Source organism: Podarcis muralis, chromosome 15, assembly GCF_964188315.1.
Source record: "Podarcis muralis chromosome 15, rPodMur119.hap1.1, whole genome shotgun sequence".
NCBI classification, from domain to species: domain Eukaryota; kingdom Metazoa; phylum Chordata; class Lepidosauria; order Squamata; family Lacertidae; genus Podarcis; species Podarcis muralis.
The window spans coordinates 7,032,641-7,058,695 of record NC_135669.1 but is presented as its reverse complement, the minus strand read 5'-3'; the positions used below and the strand labels follow the sequence as shown (position 1 = coordinate 7,058,695).

The following is a 26,055-nucleotide window of genomic DNA, read 5'->3' as shown; positions in this document are numbered from 1 at the left end:
TAACCGGTGCCTGAAATAAAGTTTGTTACTCTTTAAACTGCACCATTCACCACAAATTTTTAGTCAGGCTCAACCTGCCTCTCCACTGGGGCTTGGCTGATAAGACTATCTAAGAGGCTGGCCCAGCTGCATATTGGAAGAACTGGGCTTTACAGTCGTACCTTGGAAGTTGAACAGAATCCGTTCTAGAAGTCAGTGTGACTTGTGAAATGTTCGACTTCCAAAGCGTGGCTTCTGATTGGCTGATGTTCAGCTTCCAAAAGAATGTTCACTTCTGGTTTTTGATTATTTGGGAGCTGGAACGTTCAACTCCCAAGGTGTTTGGGAGCCAAGGTACGACTGTATTTGCAAGAGAAAGAAGGAAGCAAAACCTCCTATTACCAGAAGTCTGCTGAATTTAGCTCTGTTGCCATGGATTGGCAGAAAATAATTTTTGACTATGCATAGGTCTGTTGAAACCCTCATTAACAGTTTCTACATCCAGAGTCCTTTTAGGCTACATACAATAATTCAAGGAACTAGAAGATTCTAAGATTTTGATACATTTTCAAGACATGTTGATGATTTTCAGGAAGTGAATATCTTGTTTCTTTCTTTAGGAGCACCCCCCTTATCATGGATATGGTTCGCATTACTGGAATTCATCTTCCAGAAGTCCCTACCCAAGCCCATATTCTGTTGGACCAGAGCTCCAAGGCCAGGTATAGTCATAGGACAATTTGTCTGAGAAGTGGTCTCTCATGGAAATATTTGGTTATTGAATACAGAGTGGATAGCACTCCAATGTTAAAAGAATGTTAAAGTTATTTTCATACTGACAAGTGGTGATCATAATAAGGCTTACTACTTGTGGAAGACCTTGTAAACTACAGTTGTACCATCCTATGTAGCTGTAGCATCCGGGTGTGAAAAGCCATGACCCATCATGTTGCGGTGATGAAGGAGGACCTTTACACATGTTCCCTTGCCTTACACAGCAGCCTGTAAAGCTCATTAGATGACCTGTCTCAGATTTCCCACTAAAAGATCTGTCATACAACAGTGTAGTCTGTTCAGAATAATATTGATACAAGGCTGTTTGCTCTTTACAGAACAAGTTCTTCCTTATCCAAAGTACCCGTGTGGTTCTAATAAACTCTTCAATTGGTTCAAAAACGTCTTGTTCCATTTGCTACTAAAGGCAGCCTTGCTGGAGACTGGTGATATCCTCGGAAGCAACTATATCTTAGTTTTACTTCTTTAGAATAATAATACTAGTATAGACTTTGAAAGGAGCATTAATAACTGATACTTGGGGAAATAAGGATTGTAAAAAAGTGAGCATGCCTTAGCAATGATTAATACCATTAAGCTTTGTTTTTGAAATCAAGACTTTGCTGCTATCATCTTCTACATACATTCTGATAGGATAAATTAACCTGAAGGCCCAAGCTTATAGCACCATGTACCAGTAATATGCCATTCTCCTTTAATAGTCCTTTCAAAGTACATCCCTAAGTTCATTTGTTGCCACCTCCCAGATGAAGGTTGTTATCTGATTACTAAAGAACTTTCTAGAGTTCAATTTGTAAATGTGCACTGAAGTTTGCTAATTATTGCTGGGCTACAATAATAGAGGGGACGCAGGTGGCGCTGTGGGTAAAACCTCAGTGCCTAGGACTTGCCGATCGCATGGTTGGCGGTTCGAATCCCCGCGGCGGGGTACGCTCCCGTTGTTCAGTCCCAGCGCCTGCCAACCTAGCAGTTCGAAAGCACCCCTGGGTGTAAGTAGATAAATAGGGACCACTTACCAGCGGGAAGGTAAACGGCGTTCCGTGTGCTGCGCTGGCTCGCCAGATGCAGCTTGTCACACTGGCCACGTGACCCGGAAGTGTCTGCGGACAGCGCTGGCTCCTGGCCTCTAGAGTGAGATGAGCGCACAACCCTAGAGTCTGTCAAGACTGGCCCGTACGGGCAGGGGTACCTTTACCTTTACCTTTTACAATAATAGAGAAATGTTACTTAAGGGCAGTTGTGGCATAGTGGCTTTGATCTGGAGATCTGAGTTCAGACCATGCTCAGATCTGAAGTTCAACCAATGGATTTAGGCAAAGTACACTCTTGTTACATATTTCTGTTACACTGTTGGGTGTTCATAGTGTTTTGTTTACTTTTAAAAATATGCTATATAAATATCGTATACATACACATATTTATGTAAGCTATATTTGTAACTTGTGCACTAAATTATGTTATAAATGTTTCCCTCAAACATTTATTTTCCATTTGGATTAAACAAATGGGCCTGATTTTAGTACAGATCTGAGGCTATAACATAGATGAGCATTGTGTCATATTTAAGATGGGAAGGGTTTAAGGTGAAGTGTGGGCATAGGCAAGAATTTAAACCAGGGTCTTAGCCACTACTTTATACCAATTCTCAACCTAGCCAACCACACCAGCTCGTTAATAAGAATAAAACCATGCTGCCCCACCTGCCACATTAAGTTCTTTGGAGGACGAGCAGGGTGCATTTTTAATACATTTTAAAAAGCAGAACTTGCTTCAGAGCTGGAGAACGTGTGAGTTGAAAGCAACCAACCAAAATAGGTGGGAAGTTGTTTCCAAAACGGTTATGCAAGCAAGAAATTGGGTGATTGCAGAGAAAATCTGCAACAGTGCGCAATCTCTTTCAAGTAAGTATTGTTCAAACATTTCCAGAAATCACTGATGGAAATATGGCAAATCTCTTCTCAGAGGCACTAAAACTTCTAATATATTCCCACTAGAGGGCACTTGGTGGTTTACTATCTCTTCGGCAGAGCGACCATTTCACATTTATTGAGTACTGCAACTCTGCAAGGCAGAGTACCAGGAGATGAGGTTCCATCCTTTTGGGTTTACAATATGAATAAGAGAGCTGTGGATTCATTAAGCCCAGATAACAAACCCTATGAAAATGTGCGGTCTAAATGACCAGGAATGCAGACTTCTCAGGATCTCTCGGCACTTGGCAGAAATCTGACAGCCAATTTTTGTGTTGCTTAGGTAAGCAGAGTCTGTATTAGCCGCTGTTGGAATAGTATTGGTGCCTTGCCTGGTTCCAAAGGGAATTTTTGATGTTGAGGGATGCAACAAATTCTTCATTGAAACAGGATTGTGCATAGCAGGGCCCACACAGCATTCTATGCTACCTGTAACTGAAGGCCTGCATGGTCAAGAAAAAGCTCAGTGGATGTGGCTTTTACATTCACTGCAGAAATGACACCTACTGAGCTTTATTTGATAAAAAATAAAGGAACCATCTTTGGCCCAGGAATTGATAGCATAACTAGCTCTTGTCCAGGAGTTCCTGAGACATAATACTTGATTTGCTGTGCAATCAAGGTTGGTTTTAAATAATTTACCCTCTTATCTTCTAGGGAATTGATCCTTCCTACACAAATGGTGTTTATGGCACTCCATACTCTACTTCTGGGACTGGACCACCATATTCCAATATCCCACAATCAAATGCCTACTATTCCTCAGGGCATCCTCATGCACCATATTCCACAGAGTCTCCCAATGTATATAGATCACCATCACCAGCTTCTAACTGGAACTACCCACCACCAGACTGCCCAGCTGAAGGTTCCATGGTGAGGAGGCAAATACCAGGATATTCTCCTCCACAGGTAAGGATCTAGTGTGGGCTGGTGACATAATGTCATATAACTGATTGGCTGCATCCTTCTACCATTGACATACTATTAAATTATTCTTGTCTTTAACATTCATAGACCTTAATCTGTTATGCCAGATGCTTATATAATCATCTCTTAAAGCTCCAAAACCTATAAGTTACTGTTTTTCCTGGTAACTACCGTATTTTTCGCTCTATAAAACGCACCAGACCATAAGACACACCTAGTTTTTGGAGGAGGAAAACAAGAAAAAAAATATTCTGAATCCCAGAAGCCAGAGCAGCAAGAGGGATCGCTGCGCAGTGAAGGCAGCAATCCCTCTTGCTGTTCTGGCTTCTGGGATAGCTGTGCAGCCTGCATTCGCTCCATAAGATGCATACACATTTCCCCTTACTTTTTAGGAGGGAAAAAGTGCATCTTATAGAGCGAAAAATACGGTATCACCATTCCAATCCTTTGTAAGCTTACTCGGAGTTCCTGAGGTGATGGGACTTCCTTCCTGGCATTCATGTCTTAAGTTACAGCTTAAGTTGGAGACACAAGGCTTGAGTTTTTCTCGCCACCCTCACCAAAAAGTGTGAACTCTTGCCTTGACAAGCAGAATTGTGGATCCCTGCTTCTGCAGTTAACTGCCAGCTTAGTCTTATTTGGTGGGTCTCAACATTTAATTAATCAATGTGTTCTCATAGGCTACATGAAGAAACCATATCTCATTTTTCCTTCGGCCTGCAGACACCAAACTTTCCAGTCCCACCCTATCCGTATGGCGACTGCAATCACAGCATTCCACAACAGAGGCCCCCGCCACCACCTCAGCCAAGACTTCAGGATACAAACTGGAGACCTCCTCTCCAGTATGGAATGCATCCTCCATATGGTTGGTCTCCTTCATCAACAGGACATGGGAATCAGTATGTTGCAGAATCCTCTCCTCCATGGCCTCCTAGTGGAGTATCTGCTCCACATGCTCCAAATAACAATTCAAAGGTAATTTTTGAGGGGAGGCAATCTCTCCCCAATGCTTGTCCTCTGTTCATTGTTGGGAAGCTTTTTGTATCCATGGCTATTATATAAAAGCTGCTTCCTAACTAAAGAAACAAATAAGTTTGTCATCAGTATTAGCTTATTTAATGGGTTATCTTTTGAATAAATTTGTATGTGGGTAAAAGTATTGCTGTAGAAAACAGGATAATTTGTTTTTAGATCAAAATGTATTGTAGCAAGCATCATATTTAGAAGAGCAATTCTGCCTAAGTGTGAGGGAAGAGAAAATATCTGTTAGAATGATGCCTGCCACCTGCAGTTTTTAAGGCATCTGTATTTGGGCAGTGGGGAGAGAACTGGTGCCCAGTTAATTGGCACAGTTTTGGTCAATTCATAAGGTTTTTTTAAATCTGCTGATTGATTATGTTGTAGCCCAGTTTTAAATATGTATTTTTGTGTGTGTGTGTCGTGTGTGTGTGTGTGTGTGTGTGTGTGTGTATATATATGCACACACACATATACACGCACACATATATACATATATATATATACACATACACCCCTTAATCATTAAAGAAACACTCATATCAGCTTAAAACAATAAAATATACATGCAATAAGAGCAAATCCAAAAAAAGGAATTAACAATAAAAAATCAACATTATAAAAACAAAAAATGCCAAAAACAAGTAACTTGTAACACACACACAAAAGAAGAAAATTGAGTAAATATAACTGCTTTAACATTTATAATGAAAAGTTTTCCCAGCTAAAGTTCTTCTTGAAACAACATGTTTTGACCAAACCCATAAAACCGTAACATGTCAGATTTTATGAAGTTCAACTAAGAGTGTTCTACAGGGTGGATGCCGGCACCACAAGGGTCCTACTCCTTGTTGCCACCCATCAGGCCTCACATGATTGAGGAATACAGAGTAGGGCTGGTGGAACAGATATGAAGGGAATCACTCTGGAAGAAGGTACCTACATCTCATACCTTTCAGGCCTTTATACATGAACAAATCTTGAAGTTCTGGCATCCTTTGCTTAATGCAAGTAGTGAAGGAATAATTTGGTGCTGCTATATTAAGCTTATGTTCTTTTCTGTAGATCACCTTTCACCTCTAGCAAATCCTAAAGTGGTAGGTGCTAGCTTAGTCCAGCTCCACCTTAATAAGCCATCTGAAACAGGAATATAACTTTCTCCTCAGGTGTCTCCTAAGCTTGGAACCCACAGGCAAGCTTTCCAGCCCTTATCCCTCCCAGTGTACTTGCTTATAGGCATACAGATGTGATCTTTTGTCTGTTTCCCAGAGCTGTGAATTGTTACCTGGACCTTCTTGGAAGGGCTGTGCTTTCCCCCTTTGCTTGTTATTGTAAGGTACACAAGAACAGTCTACATCATTATCCCCTGGCCAACTTGTACCCTTGTTCCTTTTATCAGCCAAGGGATTTTCTCAGCTAGGACATAGGCCCTCTTATGCTTCTGTAGACATTATAGCACAGACAGATCTAGTTTGCATTTTCAATAGGATAGGAGCAATTTCCCCCTTGGCTAGTGAAGCCACCCTTCCTTAATTACAGGAGTGGGCAATCTTCAGTCCATGAGCTGCATGCAGCCTCTTGGTCAGAATTCCTTGCTGCTGTGCTGTTTCTTGCTATTCAGTTGAGAGAGAAAAACCTCAAGAGCTTAGTCTGCCAAGTATCTAGTATTCTTTCCCCCCCTTTTGGAACTGCTTATGGATTGCAGGGCCTATGCAGGTCACCTGGGATTCAAGTTATTATGTCATTCCACATTGTGATGTCAATCTGACAGGCTCAAAGTGCAAGTCCTGTCCCTAGTGTCTTTCAGTGCTTGGACCCTTTTTGCACTGACATTCTGAGCATGCAGACCTTACTGATAAGCACAGAGACAGCCTGGCAGTATTGGCAGCCCAAGGATCTGTGTGCACAGCACCTTTGCGACAGGATGTGGGGTAATGGGATTGTTAGCGTTGGACGCCATGTTGAAGGCTCTTGTTTTCTTCTTTAGGACTCTTATAACCAGTTGGAGCAAGGAAATAACCAGCAGGGCTACTTTTCTGAAGCCAATAACCTGCCTTCTGGGACCATGAATGACTACAAGCCGGAGCAGTTTGATACTAAGCCATCTGCTTCCAACCCCAAAGTGCAGTATAGTGCGCAGCCCCAGCTGTATGATAATGTACATAGGAAACCATCTGTGACTGCTGACCATGGACCAGGATCTAAAACCAGTATTCAGACTCCATCAGAGATACCAGATGTGCCATCAGGCATACAAAAGGTTATGCAAGTTATGGAGGGCGTTGAGCAGTTGGAGGAGGAGGTGGACGAATTTGTAGGGAAAAAGACAGACAAGGACTACTGGCTGCTGGAGGAAATGCTGACCAAGAAGTTGTTGGAGCTGGACTCTGTGGAGACGGGTGGTCAGGACAATGTACGGCAGGCAAGGAAAGAGGCCGTTCACAGAATCCAGGCCATACTGGAAGAACTGGAAAGAAAGGGGCTTTAATGTAGGTAATAATCCTCAGGCCTCCAGTCTTTGAATGCCCAGAGATATCTAGCTTTGTCCGATTCTCAGCCCTCTTTACCACCCAAAGCAATAAGTGGGGACTTGCATTTTAATTTTAAAGTAACACCACTGGTTAGTTGGTTGTGACTAAATGACGATTTCAAACCCAAAGTCTTGGTGATCCTACCAGTGAATGCAGGAGAAGGGATGAAGTGCTGACCCTGGTTGACTGAAGACTTCAGCTATAGCAGCCTCGATGGATATTGCCACATTTTTCCAGCCGCAGAAGGAAAATACTGAGTAAAAGACATTTTGGTACCAGAGCGTGCATCTCTGAAGAGATCTCTTGGAACACCAAGGACTTCAGCTGCTCAAGTAACATGCCAAAATTTGTAAGGTACAAAGACTTTTCAATCACAACCCAGCGCCAGTAAAACCAAGACTTCGTCTCCCTAGCGGCTGCTCTTGTGTATTATTTCCGCCTTCCTCACTCCTTGCCATATAAATTGTGTAGTGTTTGGTAACTTTTTGGGTACTTTCTGTTAAAGTGCAACCATACAGTATGGCAGCCAAAACCAATAGATGTTTTATGCTATATTTTCTCCTTTATCATGCAGATATAATCCACACTGCTTTTTCATGAGGTAGGCAGAAGGAAGTGCTTTGATCATTGCAAATAAGAGACTGATTGTAGGAACTGTGGGCCGGAGGCATTTCAGGACAATTGTACTTAATTGTGATGTCACTTCATATGTTGCAGTTTTTTGTATTCCACTTTTAATCTTGTAACTGATTCCGTAAGATCAACTCTATAGGTGGCAGGGAAGGCTACTGCTGTGAATCTTTTAACTCCTCACAAAGTGGTTGTTGCTCCAAACACAAGAAATAAACCACCTAGTTTTAAAACATACACTTATTGCAAGGCATCATCAAGTAAGAACAGTGTTGGTGTATCAGATCATTAAAAATGATGAATTGGGTATTAAATGAATTGTGCAGTGTTCTGTTTTGAGTGACCAATTTTATGAGCGAATGCCTGTCTGTATAAATGAGAGGGGCATATATAATGGCACAATGGGATTACACCCTGGATACACTAAAGTTGTTTCCTGTGGCATGATGCTTGGGACGTCTTTCTTAAGAGAAAGTATGGCCTGGTTTTTAATACGTGGCTACTGAATCGTGTGCCTATGAATTTGTGTAGTCCTCCATAATGCCCAGTTGCACCATTGGCTGTCTTGGCAGTGAGTTTATGAAGTGTGAGAATATTACGTTTAGATTTGTTGGGTTTTATTTCAAAAGGTTGCACCACCTTTCTTCTACAAGTAGTGTTTGAGGGGACACAAATTTGTATGTGGCCTTGGTAACACCAGCATCATGAAAAACCATCAGGTAAGCAGTGTGGGTGGCAAGAGATCGAGACAAGCTGTTTAGAGGAGAGTAGGAGGTGCTTCAGCGAGCAGGTTGCCAAATTGCTCTCTGAAGTGCCACCCATCCTCATTTAAAAGGGGTTGGGTGAGCTGTGAGAGGATAGTTGACAGGGTTGGTCAGGTGTGTGGGGGAAAGGGGGGTTGGCAAGCGGGGGCATCAAGCCCTACTGTATACATAAATATGTTAGCAACTTGAAGCTTTTACTACGAGGAAGTACAATAAGTGGTGTTAGTGATATGCAAAGATGTTGATGTAGAATGATGTTGCTAAAATGAGCTGTGCTTGTTCTTACTGCTTCTAGATGATGGGTTAGAGCAGGCATGGGAGAACCTCGGACCTATGGGCCGAATTAGGCCAGCTGGGCTCCTAATTTGCCTGCAAGGTTGTTTTCCTTACCAGGCCCACATCTCATGTCAGTTCTGGGACAAGAAAAGTCATGGTTGCAAAGGAACCATTGGGAGTGGTAGAATCGTTTCTCTGCAAGCAGGGCTTACAGCTGGTGCCAAATTTAAATTTAGTGCTGAATGCAAGCCTTCTAAAGGTGGCAGCTCCCATTAAGAGTCACTTTGGTGTACTAGGAAATAGTCTTGGCTTGAAACGGCAAAACATGGTTTCAGTTCCCTGAAGCTTATGCCATGAAACTTACTTAATGACCTTGGGCCAGTATAATCTGTCAGCCTCACCTGTTAGTTAATTGAATTCTCTGTTGTGTGCCATCAAAGTTTTTGGAAAACATCAAAGAAGAAATTAAAGTAGCTATTAGAACAAATAAGATTGGAATTTCTTAACAGGTTTAGTAAAACAATTAAAATGAACATACATTTCACGATCTGTCCTTCCAGTGAGGACTCAGGGCTGATTTCCTTCAGAATGGATACGTTTGATCTTCTTGCAGTCCATGGGACTCTCAAGAGTCTCCTCCAGCACCATAATTCAAAAGCATCAATTCTTCGGTGATCAGCCTTCTTGATGGTCCAGCTCTCACTTCCATACATCACTACTGGGAAAACCATGGCTTTAACTATACAGACCTTTGTTGGCAAGGTGACGTCTCTACTTCTCAAGATGCTGTCTAGGTTTGCCATCGCCTTTCTCCCAAGAAGTAGGCGTCTTTTAATTTCGTGACTGCTGTCACCATCTGCAGTGATCATGGAGCCCAAGAAAGTAAAATCTCTCACTGTCTCCATTTCTTCCCCTTCTATTTGCCAGGAGGTGATGGGCCCAGTGGCCATGATCTTTGTTTTTTTGATGTTGAGCTTCAGACCATATTTTGCGCTCTCCTCTTTCACCCTCATTAAAAGGTTCTTTAATTCCTCCTTACTTTCTGCCATCAAGGTTGTGTAATCTGCATATCTGAGGTTGTTGATATTTCTTCCGGCGATCTTAATTCCAGCTTGGGATTCATCCAGTCCAGCCTTTCGCATGATGAATTCTGCATATAAGTTAAATAACCAGGGAGACAATATACAGCCTTGCCGTACTCCTTTCCCAATTTTGAACCAATCAGTTGTTCCATATCCAGTTCTAACTAGCTTCTTGTCCCACATAGAGATTTCTCAGGAGACAGATGAGGTGATCAGGCACTCCCATTTCTTTAAGAACTTGCCATAGTTTGCTGTGGCTGACACAGTCAAAGGCTTTTGCATAGTCAATGAAGCATGGAATACAATATTCCTTTGTGGACTTACTGTTGTGTGATGTGGTTTATGAGTATGTGTTATGTAAAACAATGTCTTAAATATCTTGCACTAGCTGATGGGTCAAATGATCATTTCTTCACCCAACACTTCATGGCAGTCCATTTACAACTCTGCTGAGACTGTTGAGCGGAAAGATTGTGCAGGGTCATGCAATTCACGGACTTGATTCTAACAAATGAAAGAGCAGCAGGGTTGCCAAAAACTGGTCTGAGACTGATTTGTTTTGAAAGCCATGAGCCTTTGTGAATGAATGGGTGGCAGTGAAACATCTTAGGACTAACTGGTACCTTTTATGCAACAGCCCTGTTGCAGTAACCCTAAGTGGCAGTACGGTGAAAAGGGCATGAAAATTGTGCATTGTTGACTGGTCTTCAGTTCCTTGTAAACAAGGGTTTTATGACATCATTTACATCAATTCCATGCCAGTATGTATTAGCACAATGAGTCTGCTACTCATTGAATTTCTGTCAAGTAAAGACCCATCTTGCCTTTGGGTGTGTGTGGAAAGAAAATGGATTTATTTCCTGCCTTTCCTCTCAATAACTCAAGGTGGCTAGCAAGGGAAAACCATAAATCAGCAGTGTAAAACAGCTTACAATGGCCTTCCCCCACTTTGTGCCCTCTAGATGTCTTGGAATACAGCTTTCATCAACACACTCTCTGAGATTATAATAAAGGATATAGCAGACCATGAGAGAAGAGATGAGATGGGCTTCCCTTGGGAGTTCCAAAGTCTAGGTGCAACTATAGAAAAAAGCCCCTGCCTTGTTCACAACTAAGCCTGTTTCTGGGAATGCTGGGAACACAGTTGCCTTTAACTGCAAACTGAATCTCATTTCTCCTGTCCCTGGTTGGGATACACAAGAGGGCATCTGAAGATAATCTCAAAAGGTACGGTAAGTAGGCTCATATGTGAGGTGGCCCTTTGAATATCCCAGTCCTAAATGGTTCAGGCCTTTAAAACTTCTTACAGGCACTTTTCACTAATGTCTAGAAACATGGGAAGCCAGTGCAGCTGCTGGACAAGGGAATTACATGCTCCCTATCTGCAGCTCCTGTTAACAGCTTGGCTGCCACATTCTGTTTTGTTTTTAAAAAAATAATATTTAAGTTTTCCATTTTAACAATCCAATAAAAACCACATTAAAACATTCCAAATTATATAATCAAATAAGCCAGATATTCAATGCCAAATTATATACCTTACATTCTGGACAAGTTATTTCTGAGCATACTTCAAAGGCTCTATGTAGAGCGAACTGCGGTAATCCAGATGTGATGTAACTAAGGCATCTGTCATTGCCATGGCCAGATCTGAAGGCTGTTTATCTCCTACCTCCATGTTGCAAAATAATGCAACCACTGCTTGTAAATGTTGCTCTTTAAGAAGCCTTTGACTGATCTAGAAGATGTGAGGTACAAATGTTTCCCTTTTCCTGTAGCTCCTACTTCTTAATACCCCTGTTATTCACTTATCTAGACGTGAAGTGTATGTATACTCCCAGGTCACCAGCCACTGCACAAACTTTAGAAATCAACCTGTGGTGAAGGACAAAATCTAGCATCCCATGTTGATCAAGCGATTCACAAGACTGAGTGGGAGATGCAACTTTAGATAGGACGCATCGGGAGAAAAAATACAATGGAAGAAAAAATGGGCATCTTTTTGAGTATATCTGTCACTTTGGTCTTGGACACTAACAATCACAAGTTGGGCAAACATGTTTTTTGCTGAGTAATAGTTCCAGTATTTTAACCGAGAGGGCAGATACTTAGTATTCTCCATCTCCTCAGAGTATTGTGAAAGAATGATGTCAATCAACATTTGATGAGCTCCTTCTACCGGTCCACAATAGAAAGTGTCCTTTCATACTGCATCACGGTGTGGTATGCTGGTTTGATAGGAAGTGCCTACAGAGGGTGGTGAATACAGCACAAGATATTATGGGCTATCCCGTGAATCCACTGGAAGACATCACGGAAGAACATTGCCTCAGGAGAGTGAGGAAAATTCTCAGGAATGATTCACACCCTGGCCGGCACTTTCTTGATCTCCTGCCTTTGAGCAGAAAATATAGAAACATGATTAGTCTCACCAACAGGGTAAAGAACAGATTCTATCCGTGGGATGTTAGGCTGCTGAATGAAAAGATAACAACAGGGCAACTGACTTTTGGGCTTGGTGGGTGTGCATCAGTAAACGAGGGGCATTAAGACTAAGAGAGCTGAATGCTTGTGTAATCTCACTGTATACAAGTTGTACAAGTGACAATAAAGTATTTCAATTTCAATTCTGCTTTCCTAACTTGAGGTGGGGTTTTACAATAATAAAAAGTAGACCAGCAACTTAAAATTCTAAGTTTTATTTCAGAGAGACAGAATACCACAGCCTACAGAGGGATGAGGAATTGTTGGTCCTCCAGATGTTGGACTCCAGCTTACATCAGCCCCAATCAGTGTTGCCAGAGGCCAGGAATGATGGGAGTGTAGTCCAACAGTTGGAGGACCAAAAGTTCCCCACCCAGCCTAGTCAGAAGGCAGTATCGCTGAATTTCAATGCAACTCTGGCACTACTTATGCCAACTTTGAAACACAATTTAAGTACAATTATGTTTTACGTACAAGACTCCAGCCAGAGACTCAAAGGGATGTATACTATGGAGACAAGTCTGCCTAGCTACGTATTTTTAACTTGCTGCTTTGCCCTTGACGACCTGTAGAACTCTCCAGACCGGGAAAGTAACTATCCGCATTAGGGTGCTTTAAATTGGGAAACACCTTAACAGTTCTCCTCTTTGCTTCAGTCACCTAGACTAGTTAATCCCCATATGGTAATGAGCTGAGCTGAGAGTTTTCAACATCTGCCCCCTGGATGTGTGTGTGTGCGTGTGCATGTGACTTGTGCTTGAGAGTTTCCACACTCTCTTTAGTCTTGGTCTCCCCTTTCACTGGCAAGAGGCCAATGGAGGGTTGGCCAAGAACAAATGCAGCTTTCCAGGCCCAAAAAGACTAGCTACCTCTGTCCAAGGAAGGGATAGAACATTCCCTCTGTCAAGTTATTCTACTCCCCAGGTTCAATTTAGTCCAGTCACTAGGAAGGGAAATGTTCAGAGCTCTGCTACTAAGACTTGTGGTGTGTGGTGATGGTAGAGACAGGCAGTGAGCAGTTGCGATTGGGCTTAATTCCACCCAACTGCATTAGAAACATCTTGTACAGGCAAAGGTAGAAGAAAGGTTGTATACAACTGCTACTCTCTACCTAAGTTAGCCACGTACAGTGGTACCTTGGGTTACATACGCTTCAGGTTACAGACTCTGCTAACCCAGAAGTACCTTGGGTTAAGAACTTTGCTTCAGGATGAGAACAGAAATCATGCTCTGGTGGCGCAGTGGCAGCAGGAGATCCCATTAGCTAAAGTAGTGCTTCAGGTTAAGAATGGTTTCAGGTTAAGAACAGACCTCTGGAACAAATTAAGTACTTAACCCGAGGTACCACTGTATATTAATTTCAGTGGGTCTACTCCAAGTCTGACCAGTGTTGGATACAATCATATATCAATATGTATATATATTTTAATGTATCACACCTTAAATAAAACTAATGTGTCCATTTTGTTGACTATTTCTGACGATTTCAAATAATCTTCTAATGGAGGATGTGTGTCCATGTGGTCCCTGATAATATCCACCTTTCTGAATTTCAGAGCCCCCTTTATATGCCAAGGATGCAGATTAGCTGGAGTTGGGTTCTATCCCCAAAATATCAGGAGCTCATGAAAAATTTCTGTATAGGCAATACGTAATAGTCTGGTTAGCCATTAACTCTTCTCTGTCTTTGCAGATAAGGTCCAACACAGTTGTCATTGGTAGGACTTTGGGCTGAGACGGTAAAATGATCTATTTTTAGAAGGGTTGTGAATTGTCTTGTGGTTGGAAAAGGAAGATTAGCATCAAATTGCAAAGCATTTCTTTCTAAAATGGGCTCCACGGATCAGAAATAACAATGTGTGGTGCAAGCTGTATTTGTCAGCAGTTTAATGTATATGAAGGGTCAACAATGAGGTAACTAACTGAATGCTGTTATTTTTTTTAAACTTTGAGGGAATTTCCTAAGAGAAGGGTGGTAGTGATATTAGGGATTATGCTGATGTTGGACCAAACCTGTTTTAGCCTATCCTGTTCTTGTCAACAGATTGTGGGTGTTGGTACCTTAATCCTGTCGTAACTCTATAGCTAAGACTAAGCCCTGATGGCAAGAACCAGACTTTGCCTCTGACTCCCAAGCTGTCCTAAATTTAGGGAAATAGGCATGTACCCAATGTTAGTTCTACTCAAAGTAGACCCATTGAACTAATGGACATAACTAATTTAAGTCCACAAATTTCAATAGGTTTACTCTGAGTAGAACAAACATTGGATACAACCCAGAAGATGCCATATACCAAGTCAGGCCATTGGTCCATCTAGGTCAGTATTGTCTACAGCAGCTCTCCAAGGTTTCAGGCAGGTGACATTCCCAAACCAATCTGGAAATGCTGAGCATTGAACCTGGGACTTTATGCATGCAAAAGAGATGCTCTACCACAGGGCTATAACCCTTCTCCAAATTTGCATCTCTGATTTGGGATGGAGCTTTGGTTTTCCACACCAGGCCAATAAATTCTACCTGAAAGCCTATGGCAGTACATGAAAGCAACAGCTGCACACCACCCCAACATTCCACAAAAATGGGGATGTGATTGCAACATCTCACTTTCCACACTAAAATTATTGCCTAGGCTTCTCCCTTGCATGCCATGTTACAGTATGTGATTCTCTGCCTGCTGTATTGGTTTACTTGGAAACAAACGCCTTACTGTGGCATTCAGATTACACACGGGTTAGTGTCAGGGTAAGGAGAAATTTGATTCAGATCATATTTAAAGATGACTCTACCAAATCTGCACAACAGAACCAAAACAGAGCCATCCTCTGAAATTCACACCTATTCAAATTTTGTAATGTACGTCTCCAACCAACCAATGTTTATAAAAATGCCTTTATTAGAGGAAACTGCATTAAAATGGATATATCAATTAAAATACAAAAATGTGTTTAGGAGAATTTTGCACCAAAATGATGCCAGTTTCATGAGGATTTTTCTTTCTTTCTTTAGCAAATTGCTGCAGAAATGTGGAAACCGAATTTAAGATGGGAAAAATGTGAAACTGACAGATCCTTCCATCCCTACTTATGTGCAAACAATCATGCAAGGGAGAATAGGGGCATGCAGCTAAGCCCCACCCTTTCCAAAGCATGACCATCATTCATCCTATTTACAGCTCTGCACAAGTATAAGGGCAAAGGTCCAAAATGCAATCAGGGCCCCTCTATGAGTAAAGGAGACATTCTGTCACAGACCTTTGCCCTGAAAGTAATAGAGGGCTGTAAACTTGATGGTGATGTGCCAGAGGACACACACGTTCCTTGTCCATTTGAATGCCCTCAAATGGTTCCTGTATTCCATGGATTTAAAAGCTCAACAAGTGAGATGTTCTTTTGGTCAAGCAAAGAAAAACAGACCTGCTGGTTCACCCCAAAGGCTATTCTGTTCCCACAATGGCCAGTTTTTGGGAAGCCAATAACCAACATATAAGTGAAAAGCCCTCTCACAATTGCGGGGGGGGGGGGGCATAACTGTCATATGCTCCCAACAATTCGCAATGTACCTCTGAAGCTGTAATGAACTGGTTTGGACACAATACTAAACCATGGACAAGCCTGTTCTTATCTCCCTCCTCCAGAGTGAATTCGAGGAAGCAGTCAAGGTATCTACTAATGTTTTCAACTGAGTGCAGTTTATTTTGTCTAACTGGGTCCAACTGTGGTTAGTTTTAATGAAGATTTAGCTGAAACAAGTAGGACCACAAATCACATTTTGTTACAACAAACCAGTGTACTTTAATCATTTTGTTCTGGTTCGAATGAAAGGACAAAATGTGGTTAGCTGAAAATAGAGATGTTCCAGCTCTCTTCCTTGAGGCACTTAAAGGGAAGTGGAATACACAAGTCTAAGTGTCAGTCACATAATGTTTGTTTAGTATTAGGGCTGCTCAGTCTCTATGTATAATTACAGGCTGTGCATACACATGCATTTTATGTATAATAGTGCAGGAGTGGGGAATCTGCAGTCAGTCCTCCAGTTGTTGGGGCTCCAGTTCTGATCAGCCCCAGCAGTCTCATCAACATTTGGAGGGCCAAATGTCCAACCCCCGGCCCATGCCAGAGACAAGATGCACACCCTCACAAAGACTTAAGTGAGTCAAATCCTGCACCCAAGTCTAGCAGCTCTTACAATCAGCATTTTAACAATGAATTGTCCAAAGGGCAAAAAGCTAGGGACCAGAATTTCTCGAAGCAAAAGTATAGGTTGTCTTTGGGTAACAGGAATTGTTGGTTACGGAACTTCCCCAGTTCCATATGGTTGTATGCTAATTTTGTGCTGGTGCAGCCTTTTGCATTGTTTCAGCTGTCAATTGCTTGTATTTGTATTTTATTGCTTTTAATTTGTGAACTGCCCAGTGGAGAATGATTAACTGGATGGTATATACCCACCCCCCATAAAAATATGTTGCCCTGAGCTCGTTGGAGGGAAGGATATAAACATAAGACCGAAGTCCTTTACGCACTTCCTGGGAGTAAAGCTTATTGAATGAAGAACAGCAATTGCAGAACACAGCAGCTCCCCAGATGTCTATGCAAAGCTCCAGCAGGATGGGACCATAACAGCACTCTCCCACTTGTGAACGCCAACCACCAATATTCAGAAGCACCAATACAAGAGGTAACACACAGCCATGACTATGCAGCCATCGACAGCTTTATTGTCCATAAATTTGTATAATCTTCTTTCAAAGCCATCTAAGTTGGTGGTTGTCACTAAATTCCATAGTTTTAACAATGTGCTGTATGAAGAATTGCTTCCTTCTGCCAGTCCTAAATGACTCTCAGTTCTAGTCTTAAGAAAAGAACACTATATCCTTTCCCACTAAAAACCAGTAACAGGGAAAATACACAGTTTACTGTCCCTCTTGCCCTTTATTCTTAAGGCTCTTGGTGGCTAGGTTCTACCTGAGTGTCTCTCTCCATGTCAGGGACTGGGAATCACAAGTTGGGAGTGTCCTCCTGGCGGGCTTCCCCATATGCGCCACAGGACCACTGTGGCGCAGTCAGGACCTGGGTTCAAATCCCCAACTGGTCGGGTTACCTCGGGCCAGCCTACCTCGCAGGGTTGTCTGTGAGGGTCACTGCGCCACCTTGAGCTCCTTGGGGTAACAAAGGCGGGGTCTTAAAACGATCCGTCCGGCCACGGCGAGAGCGGCCTGGGGCCTCCTCCTCTTGCGTTCTCCTCCTCCTCCTAGCAACCCTGTGAGGTAGCGCGGCGGGCCGAGGGGCGCGCAGCCTGCTCGCCGGGCGAAGGGAGGCTCTGAGCGCGGGGCTCCTCCGCGGCCTCTCACCGACACGCGAGGGCGGAGGCGGGGCCTCGCTTTCTTCTCCCCGCGCTCCTTCTCCGAAGAGCCTCCCCCGCCGGGCTCTGGCGAGGTGCGAGGCCCCTCAACGCTCGCGGCGGAAGGCGGGCCAGGCGGGCCAGGCCCGGCCCAGTAGGAGGCGGGCTGCGAGGAGAGCCGGCCTGCCTCGCGCGCCCCAGGCGGCCCCGCCTCGCCTCAGCCAGCCTCCTCCTTCTCCGCCGCTGTTGTCGGACAGCTCAGCCGGCCGGGGAAGCGGCAAGGCGAGGACACGTCGCGGCCTGGGCGCCCGGGGTCAGTGCGAGAGGAAGGCGGCGGGGAGGACGGGGGGCTGGGGCTGCTCGCGACAGGCGAGCCCGGGGCGGAGGGCCGAGCGCGGTGCCTCTCTGAGGCGATTCTCGCCAAGCGGCGGCGGCGGCGGCTCTGTGTCTCGGCGGAAGGGGCGGCCAAAGGGATGCTGCTGCCGCCTCCGCTGGACATCCTGGAAAAGGAGGGGACTTTCTGACCTCCCTGATGTCAGGAGGAAAAGGGGCGGGCGGGGCGGGTTTGGGGGCAGATCCGCAGCCTCCCGTGGCTTGTGGAACGGTGAGCCCCGTTCGGATGTTCAGCGAATGCGTGTCGGCGAGGGCGGGGACTCGCGGTCCGTTCTGCGGTCGCTGCGCCTGATGTCCAGGCGTGTTCGCCAGCAATGGGTAAAAGGGACGGGGGGACGGGGATGCAAAATGTCACGAATTCCTGCGGGGAGTGACAGGATGGGGAGGGACGTGTGCGTGTGTGTTTCTGTGGGGCGGGGAGGCCATCGATGCCCATGTGGTGTCAGGGGAAGGATGTGTGCCTGCACACGCAGATAGACGCAGGTTTACCTGTGCCCTGCACCTGCCACCCCAGGTGTAACGGACAGGAGGTTATCAATGCCTGCCCAGCCAGCAGTGGTCTTGGGGAGGGGGCTGCCCAGTGTCCAAGTGCCCATATTTTATTTTTATCTGTGGGAGGGATGGTGTCAGGGGACCATCAAATGGATTGCGATTGGTTGGGTGTCAAGAAGCTGAAAGGCAGCCCTGGGTCCTTCCTGTAAGGTGTTCTCAAAGGCTGGGTACCAGGTAGGAGAAACCTTGGTCACAGATGGTACAGGGATTAGGTAGGAGGTGGCGGGTGCTGCGAAGGTGCTGAGGAGGACAGGGTGGCCTTTAGACTAACAAGGGCAACAGTGGGTTACTGGATCAGGGGGGCAGCAGGGCTTGGAACGTGGCATCCGTGGCGTCAGTAATGGCTGGGAGCAGCTGTGTGCACAACTCATTTTGTAGCGATGGGTGTTTATCCAGCCTCCTCTTCTTCCTAAGGGGAATCTGTCACATTTGCTGTTTGTTGCTCGGCACAACCAGTATTATGAAACTGGAAGCATGTGCTGAAATGATTGGTTAAGCTTGTGGCTTTTGTATTTGGTATCTGGGTGCTTAGTAGTAAATACCCTGTGATTAAAAGGAGATGGGGTCACTGCCTGACAGGGACCAAAGTGTTGTTATTTTGCTGACTAAGAATTTGGAGCAGTGTTTGCATGTCTAATTCGTACCCCCCTGACAATTTTATGCAAGGACTAGGATCATTATTCATATTTTTGCTTAGCTTACTGTTTTTGATGCTGAAAGCACCAGTCTAGTTGTCACTGTCCATATGTACATTGAAACCATTGTCTCTATTGGAGATTTCTGGAGAAATATTTTTGAACAATTGCCTTGTGACAGGTTAGTGTGTTTTGCCATGTGGAGGCAAAACCATCACAAAACTGAATATGCGAAGGCATCTATAGTTCGCAACTGCAAGAAGTCAAAATGTCTTAATATTAGCTTATTTAATTATCATCATGTATATCCAAGACTGAAATCTAATGTGTTAGCAAGCGCCTAGGGTCTCTTTAAAGCAATAAAACCTGTTCCCCACCCTGTAGTAGAGTAAAGACTGAGCAGTTAGGATTCTGTGGCTGTAAGTATCTTATTTAAATTATCATTTGGGGGTACATTTTCATGTCAGTTAGGTGGGGATTTCTACCTGTTTGCGAGTGATGTAGTTCTTTTTATTTTTATTTTGATTCACTTAGCTATTTTCATTCAGTTATAATTTCTCTTCTGGTTCTCAGATGTGGAGGTGTAAGCCAAAGGGATAGTAATATGCCTGTCCATGAATTTTAGAATGATGCATTTAAAAATATTTATAAAGCTGCAGAAGGGAAAGTAGTTCTGATGCAGTTGTGGGCTCTTAGATGTTTAGTGGTCCCACTGAATTGCTTTGTGCTGAAGTTGAAGTCCAAATTGTAAGTTTGATTTGGTTTGAGAGGCTTGATGTCTGTGTGGTTGCTGTTGGCTCATTTGTAGCAATTTACAATTTTATCTTGCTTATTTTCTCAGAAACTGTGCTGTCTGGGGTCATTTTTATTCCTACGTAACCTTTTCATTCGTTGCTATCAAATAAACTGTAGGTATTTTAAACCATATTCTGTTTCCTGTCTTGTGTTCTTGCAGGCAGTGCAATGTCAGCAGCAGAGCATCAACCGACAGAGCCTTCTCCATTGCCTAATTTAGCCAGCTCATCTGAAGCACTGGAAACAGATGCAGCCAATAAATATGAGGCAGTTTGCCCTCATTGGTTTTATTGCAAGGTAGTAGATTCAAGAGAGAGGTGGATTCCCTTCAGTGGACAAGATTCAGAGAAGTTAGAAAATGCTCATAAATCCAGTAAGTTGAAATGCTGGGGAGGTGGGAGCTATCCTTTAACACAGCCTTATTAGTTAGCAATCTTTCCCAGTATCCTCTGTTGCATTAGTGGTGTTCAGAGGTTTCCTACAATATGACTATATCCAATTCTAAGTCATCTTCCCTTGAAAATAATCTCTCTAACTGGCGTGGTTGCATGGTTCACTCAAATACTAAATCATCAGATGACGACTTGAAACTGGGTTTGAAATATGAGCATTTCCAGCCAGAAACCCATTGTCATGGCCACCCTTATAGTACAATCCTATGTATGTCACTCATACATAAGTCCCATTGAGTTCAATGAGATATACTCCCAATTAATTTAATTAATTTGATGGCTATTTTGCACCTAAGATTATAAGAAGTGTCCCACTCAATTAGGCTAAAAATCCCCTAGCCCAGGATTCTGTTTTTTACAGTAGCCAATCAGATACTCCTTGGAAGCATAAAAGTCAGAGGTAGCCTTCATAAATTTCCCCAACTCCATATAGTCATTGCCATATGTTGTGGCAGTGCATGCTATAAATTTTGTGTTGTGCAAATAAGTACTTTTCATTCGTCACTCATAAATCTATTGCCAAACAATTTCATTGGATGTCTCAAAGTTCTTCTGGTATAGGACAAGGAAGAAAGCCAGTGATTTACTAAAATAGTGGCTTATTAACTAAGTGACTCTGAAGACTATGATCTGCAGTATAATTATGAATACCAAGTGATCAGAGGGAGTGTTTCAAAAGCAGGGAATTATAAAAAATGACCTACCTTCTACAGTTGTACTTCATTGCGAGTGTTGGTGGCTGGAAGTAAGTGTGTGAGAAATGAGTGGAGAAATTTAACTGCAGGTCCCTGGGGAAGGACAGGAAAATATGCTGGACATACAGAATTTATCCACAAATTGTTGTCATTTTGTAAACATTATTTGGTATGCTTTCATAGCTATTTTGTCAACTACAAAGATGATGCACTTGCTTTAAAGAATAAAGCTGCAGTCTTCTGAATTCTGCATTAGATACCATATTTTGTAGGAAGCAAAAAATAAAATAAAAAAATAGGCTACTTATTCTTTTAGAATCTGGTTTTAGCCCTGCTTTTCCTTTTTACATAGTTCCGTTAATAATGTGTGGCTGTGGAAGTCAGGTGTCCCCTTATCTTGGGTTTAATTCCTGCTTTATAGTAGTCCTTTTGTTCTGCAGGCAAGTACTGTGATGAGCTAGTTGTTCCAACAGAGGGGGGAAGATACGATGTACATCTGAAGAAGAGGTTACGCTATGCTGTTTACTGGGAAGAAGATGAATCTGAAGTGAGGCGCTGCACTTGGTTTTACAAGGGAGACAAAGACAACAGATATATCCCATACCCTGAAAGCTTCAGTGAAGAGCTAGAGGTAACCGTAAATTATAACTGCTGCCTCCGGCAGGCACCAGTCATACCCTGATTGAAATGTTTCCATTTTTGGCAAGTCTTTTTGATCTTGGATATGCCAAGTTTTGTAACTTTGCAAAACGACATGGGAGCTCACAGGCCCCTATGTGGGAAAACTTTTATGTATGATACCAGTATCTGTAAATTTTCACCTACAAGTCAAATGGCCAAGGTGATGGCGTGTGTGGAGAAAGGCTACCCCCCATCATTCTACATTTCTAATCATCTCTCCCCTCAGTTGATAATAATGTCAGTTACAGCAGAAGGCCTAATTTCCTGATGCTGTATTTTGTTTGGCCCCCAGATTTATATTGTAAGGACATAAACAAGCATTCTTGGTGCCTCACCATCTCCCAGACAATAAAATACCTACATATTTTGCTTTTTCTCTTAATAGTCCCGATTGAGGTGTCCCGTCCCCCCCCGAAGGCATGTATTGAGAGGCTAATTAGGACTTTATTGGCTTGGTTCTTCAAACTATAGTTTTTGAACTGATTCTAGTCATTTAATTTTGTACACTGTGCTCTCAGAATAGTAGTCCAGTTAAAGATGAGTAAATATGCATAGGATTGTGCTTTGATAGATTTTTTTTTTTTAAAAAAGACATATATTTGACTCTTTAAAGATTTTCTTCTTCTTCTTCTTCTCAGGACACTTATATGATCTGTGTCACCTTAGATGAGTGGAAAAAGAAACTGGAGTCTCCGACCAGAGAAATCATCATATTGCATAACCCAAAGGTATAGTGAAGCTTGAAAGTTTGCTGTTTGCGACTCTCAAGTATTACAAGCATCGTTTATCTTTTAATAAACAGTTTTGACTCTGTTTCAGGAAATCAGGAACTTCTGAAAAGAAAAGTTCATTTCTAGAGGGGAGAATAGGTGAAGTGTTATTGCCTGGTCTGTTAGAAAATTGGAGAAAGGAGTTTCTATATTCTACCCATTTTCTGGGTCTTATGGTGTAGACATGCGTGTGGGTTGTTTGAAGGTGTGAGATTGAATTATGCCTGTGGTTGCTGAGTGTGGAGAGTATGATTTGAGGGAGTGTCAAAATGGTAGGCATGCGTATATTGGTTTATAATATGTATATGCTGGATTGATGTGAGTGTATTGATCATAAGGTGTGCTTGAGAAGAACCGAATGGAAGGCATTTTTAGCTGTAATTTATGTTGTGCTTATTGTTGGGAATTTAATTGCTTAATTATATGATTGATGGGGATATGGTATTTTGCGAATGGGAGGTGGTTTTTCTTTTGTCTAGCTGTCAATCATGCTGTTTTAAAATGTGGAATTTATATATTTTTAGTTGGTTTTCATTTGTAAGATTTCATTTCCTATGTTTAGAGGGTATTTTGATTAGCTATGTACTGTATTCCACAATGTGGCATTTTCCTTCTATTTTTGTAGCTAATTTTTCTATGTAATGTTTATTTTGATGCTAAAGAAGATGCTCTGCTTATTTCTTAATTGTCTCTGATAGAATGCGGACATTTTCTGGCAATCTTTGTATTTGTCATTGGAAAAAAATGTTTTAATCTATGTTGTAAACCACTTAGAGATTTGTGTAAATATGAGCAGTATATAAAGTTTCCAAATAAATAAAATGGGTGTGCATTAGGAGAGGAGAATGTATGCCTCTCCTCCAGCGTTCTGCATGTCCATATTTGGATGTTGCATTTAAATTATTATCCACCTTTGAAATTGATTGTCTCTGCTTTGTGGTTTGTTTCCCCTACTTATGTAGTGCTAACATCTTTTATTTTTGTGGTCCTTTCAAGTTGATGGTACATTACCACCCAGTAACAACCACTGATGACTGGGGCGCAAGTCCCACAGAGCAAGGCCGGCCAAGAACTGTGAAGAGAGGAGTGGAAAATATTTCTGCTGAAATTCCTAATGGTGATGACATGCGTTTTCCCCCCCTTGCTTATTTTAAACTTACCTGCTTTTCCTTTCTTGATATGATTTTATGCAGGGATTGTTCATTAAACAGGATAAACAGATGTGACTAAAATGATTAGAAAACTGCCTGGTACTTCTGCCCTTGCTTCAAACCAAACCAAACCATACCCAAACCAAACCAAACCCAAACTTGAACATAATTCTTAAAGATGTTATACTACTACTGAAAAGTAAATAGGCATGTTTATAATATATATTTTATCTATTAATTATTTTTTTATTTTTAAAAAATTAGGGAAGCCAAAGCATAATCAAATATTTGATTTAGCTCAAGTATAGAATCCATAACTTTTCTTTGAAAAATGTAAGCTTTTTTTGTGGGGGGGAACCAAAACTTACATTTTGAGAGAATGTCACTCCCATTTGAAAATAGTGTCTTGATAAGTATGTAATTTCTATTTATTTCAGGGGAACCTTTGCAGATAGACCACTTGGTTTTTGTTGTTCATGGAATTGGACCTGCATGTGATATTCGGTTCCGGAGTATTGTTCAGTGTGGTAAGTCTGCAGTATAAAAGATGCTTGTTGGTTCTGCATCCCAGGAGGTCCACAAAAGATGTGGGTCTGTTGTACAGAGTTATTGTGATGTCTTATAACCATTTTATCCCATTATATATTACTTAATTGTATTCCACTTTTTCACAGAGACATTCCCAGGGCAGCTTTACAGTTAAAATAGAAATAGAACAATACAGCAGAAACAGTAAAATGAATACAATAAAACAATAGCAGTGGAATCTAAAACAGCTGATGTCAGAGCCCACTGGTTCAGTGAATATCTGCTACTGTATGTTTTGTTCATATGATGAGGAAATTAACTGATGACTGTATTTGACTAGAAAGTCAGTCAGACTGATTCTGTTTGAGATGGAGAAGCAAGTTGTCCGCAAGATCAATTGGCTAATGATTCTAACGGTTATATGTGCACTTAGTTCTCACAGAGATTGCCAAGGAGGATATATCCAAACTAAACTAGTACAGTAGTTCCTCCATATTACAGCAGCCTTAAATTATATATAATTCTCTTCCCATCAAGGTTGAAATAGGAAAATTGCAAGGCTTAGTGGGCCAAAACAGTCTCTAGAGAATGTCGTTTACAGATGTTTATTACATATAAGTCCTCATTGGCACTGGGAATTACATTGGAAATTCAAATACTTTCAACAGAAACTGGTGATGGTACTAAAAGAGTAGACTATAGATGCAAAAGTTTTTCCAAATCCTTTCATCTTAGGGCACTTTATTCTGCAAGTAGTACAGCTTTGCCTTACCTTGCTTTGTAATCAAGGTGGATGCAAAAGTTGCATAAAACACAAATGTAGTTTACAGCTGTAACAAATCACTGGGGCTTACTGTGTCCTAGGTTGCTTCTGCACTAGGGATTTTTCTAGAATTGCCAACCTTTGCTCGCTTTCTTTTTATGAGAAATCCAGTTGTCATCATTGCAAAAATGCTGAATTCTTGTGTTTTCTGCATTACCCATTGTGTGTTTGCAGACTTGATGTGTGGCTTTTATTTTTCTTCAATAAAATACAGTTGCAGTGCCAGCCTGTTCGGTGTGAACAGGCTACACACTGTTGAGCCTTTTTAGGTTTGTTATATATTTAATAATAATTTAATATGACCAAGATTCCATTGCTGATGTTTTGTTGTATTCATTTTACTGTCTTGCTGTATTATTGTTTTTCTATTTTAAGTGTAAACTGCCTTGGGAATGTTTTGCTTGCCCCTTACGGTTCCAGCAGTCTCTTCCCTGTAACAGGACTTGCCTAGCAGCAGCTCCTCCTTGGTCATGATGAAGGACACTGCAGTGCTTAAATGGCCTAACCCAGGCAGCTTACAACAGTGTAAAACTACAGTATTAAAACTGGTTAAAACAATTTAAAATCCAAAAAGGGTGGGTCCTAGAAACATATAATCTTGGGTGTCAGAGACCAGGGTAAAAAGGTGCATCTTCAGTGAAATGCTCACCTAACACGTCTCCCTTTTAAGTTGCAACTCAAAATGCAATAAGGTGTGATTCAATATGCAACCAAACTAGTTTTAGGAAAACAAGAGAGTATATTTTTTCAGAAGTTAACCTTGGGTGCAAAGCTGTCTGTC

The 26,055-nt window shown here is 42.2% G+C and overlaps 2 protein-coding genes and 1 long non-coding RNA gene across 7 annotated transcripts in view; 2 read left to right on the top strand and 1 right to left on the bottom strand.

The window, feature by feature from the left end:
- Positions 1 to 8,169, top strand: part of BAG4 (BAG cochaperone 4) — a 13,987-nt gene extending 5,818 nt beyond the window's left edge. For both annotated transcript variants that reach the window (XM_028707379.2, XM_028707380.2), the window contains exons 2-5: positions 600 to 701; positions 3,402 to 3,656; positions 4,398 to 4,652; positions 6,682 to 8,169. In XM_028707379.2, coding sequence (XP_028563212.2) covers positions 600 to 701; positions 3,402 to 3,656; positions 4,398 to 4,652; positions 6,682 to 7,182 — 1,113 coding nt within the window. In that variant the 3' untranslated portion in view covers positions 7,183 to 8,169. The remainder of the gene's footprint in view (positions 1 to 599; positions 702 to 3,401; positions 3,657 to 4,397; positions 4,653 to 6,681) is intronic.
- Positions 1 to 17,893, bottom strand: part of LOC114585101 (uncharacterized) — an 18,498-nt gene extending 605 nt beyond the window's left edge. Inside the window, exon 1 of the long non-coding RNA XR_003703812.2 lies at positions 17,575 to 17,893. This is a non-coding gene — a long non-coding RNA (uncharacterized LOC114585101). The remainder of the gene's footprint in view (positions 1 to 17,574) is intronic.
- Positions 16,404 to 26,055, top strand: part of DDHD2 (DDHD domain containing 2) — a 27,740-nt gene continuing 18,088 nt past the window's right edge. The window contains exons 1-6 of one of the 4 annotated variants that reach the window (XM_028707377.2): positions 16,404 to 17,136; positions 20,335 to 20,547; positions 21,762 to 21,952; positions 22,641 to 22,730; positions 23,769 to 23,889; positions 24,361 to 24,450. In XM_028707377.2, the coding sequence (XP_028563210.2) occupies positions 20,343 to 20,547; positions 21,762 to 21,952; positions 22,641 to 22,730; positions 23,769 to 23,889; positions 24,361 to 24,450 (697 nt within the window). In that variant the 5' untranslated portion in view covers positions 16,404 to 17,136; positions 20,335 to 20,342. Of the gene's footprint in view, positions 17,137 to 17,973; positions 18,113 to 18,405; positions 18,511 to 20,334; positions 20,548 to 21,761; positions 21,953 to 22,640; positions 22,731 to 23,768; positions 23,890 to 24,360; positions 24,451 to 26,055 lie in introns of those variants that run through there. The other 3 variants (XM_028707378.2, XM_077919929.1, XM_028707376.2) reach the window with 3 other exon arrangements.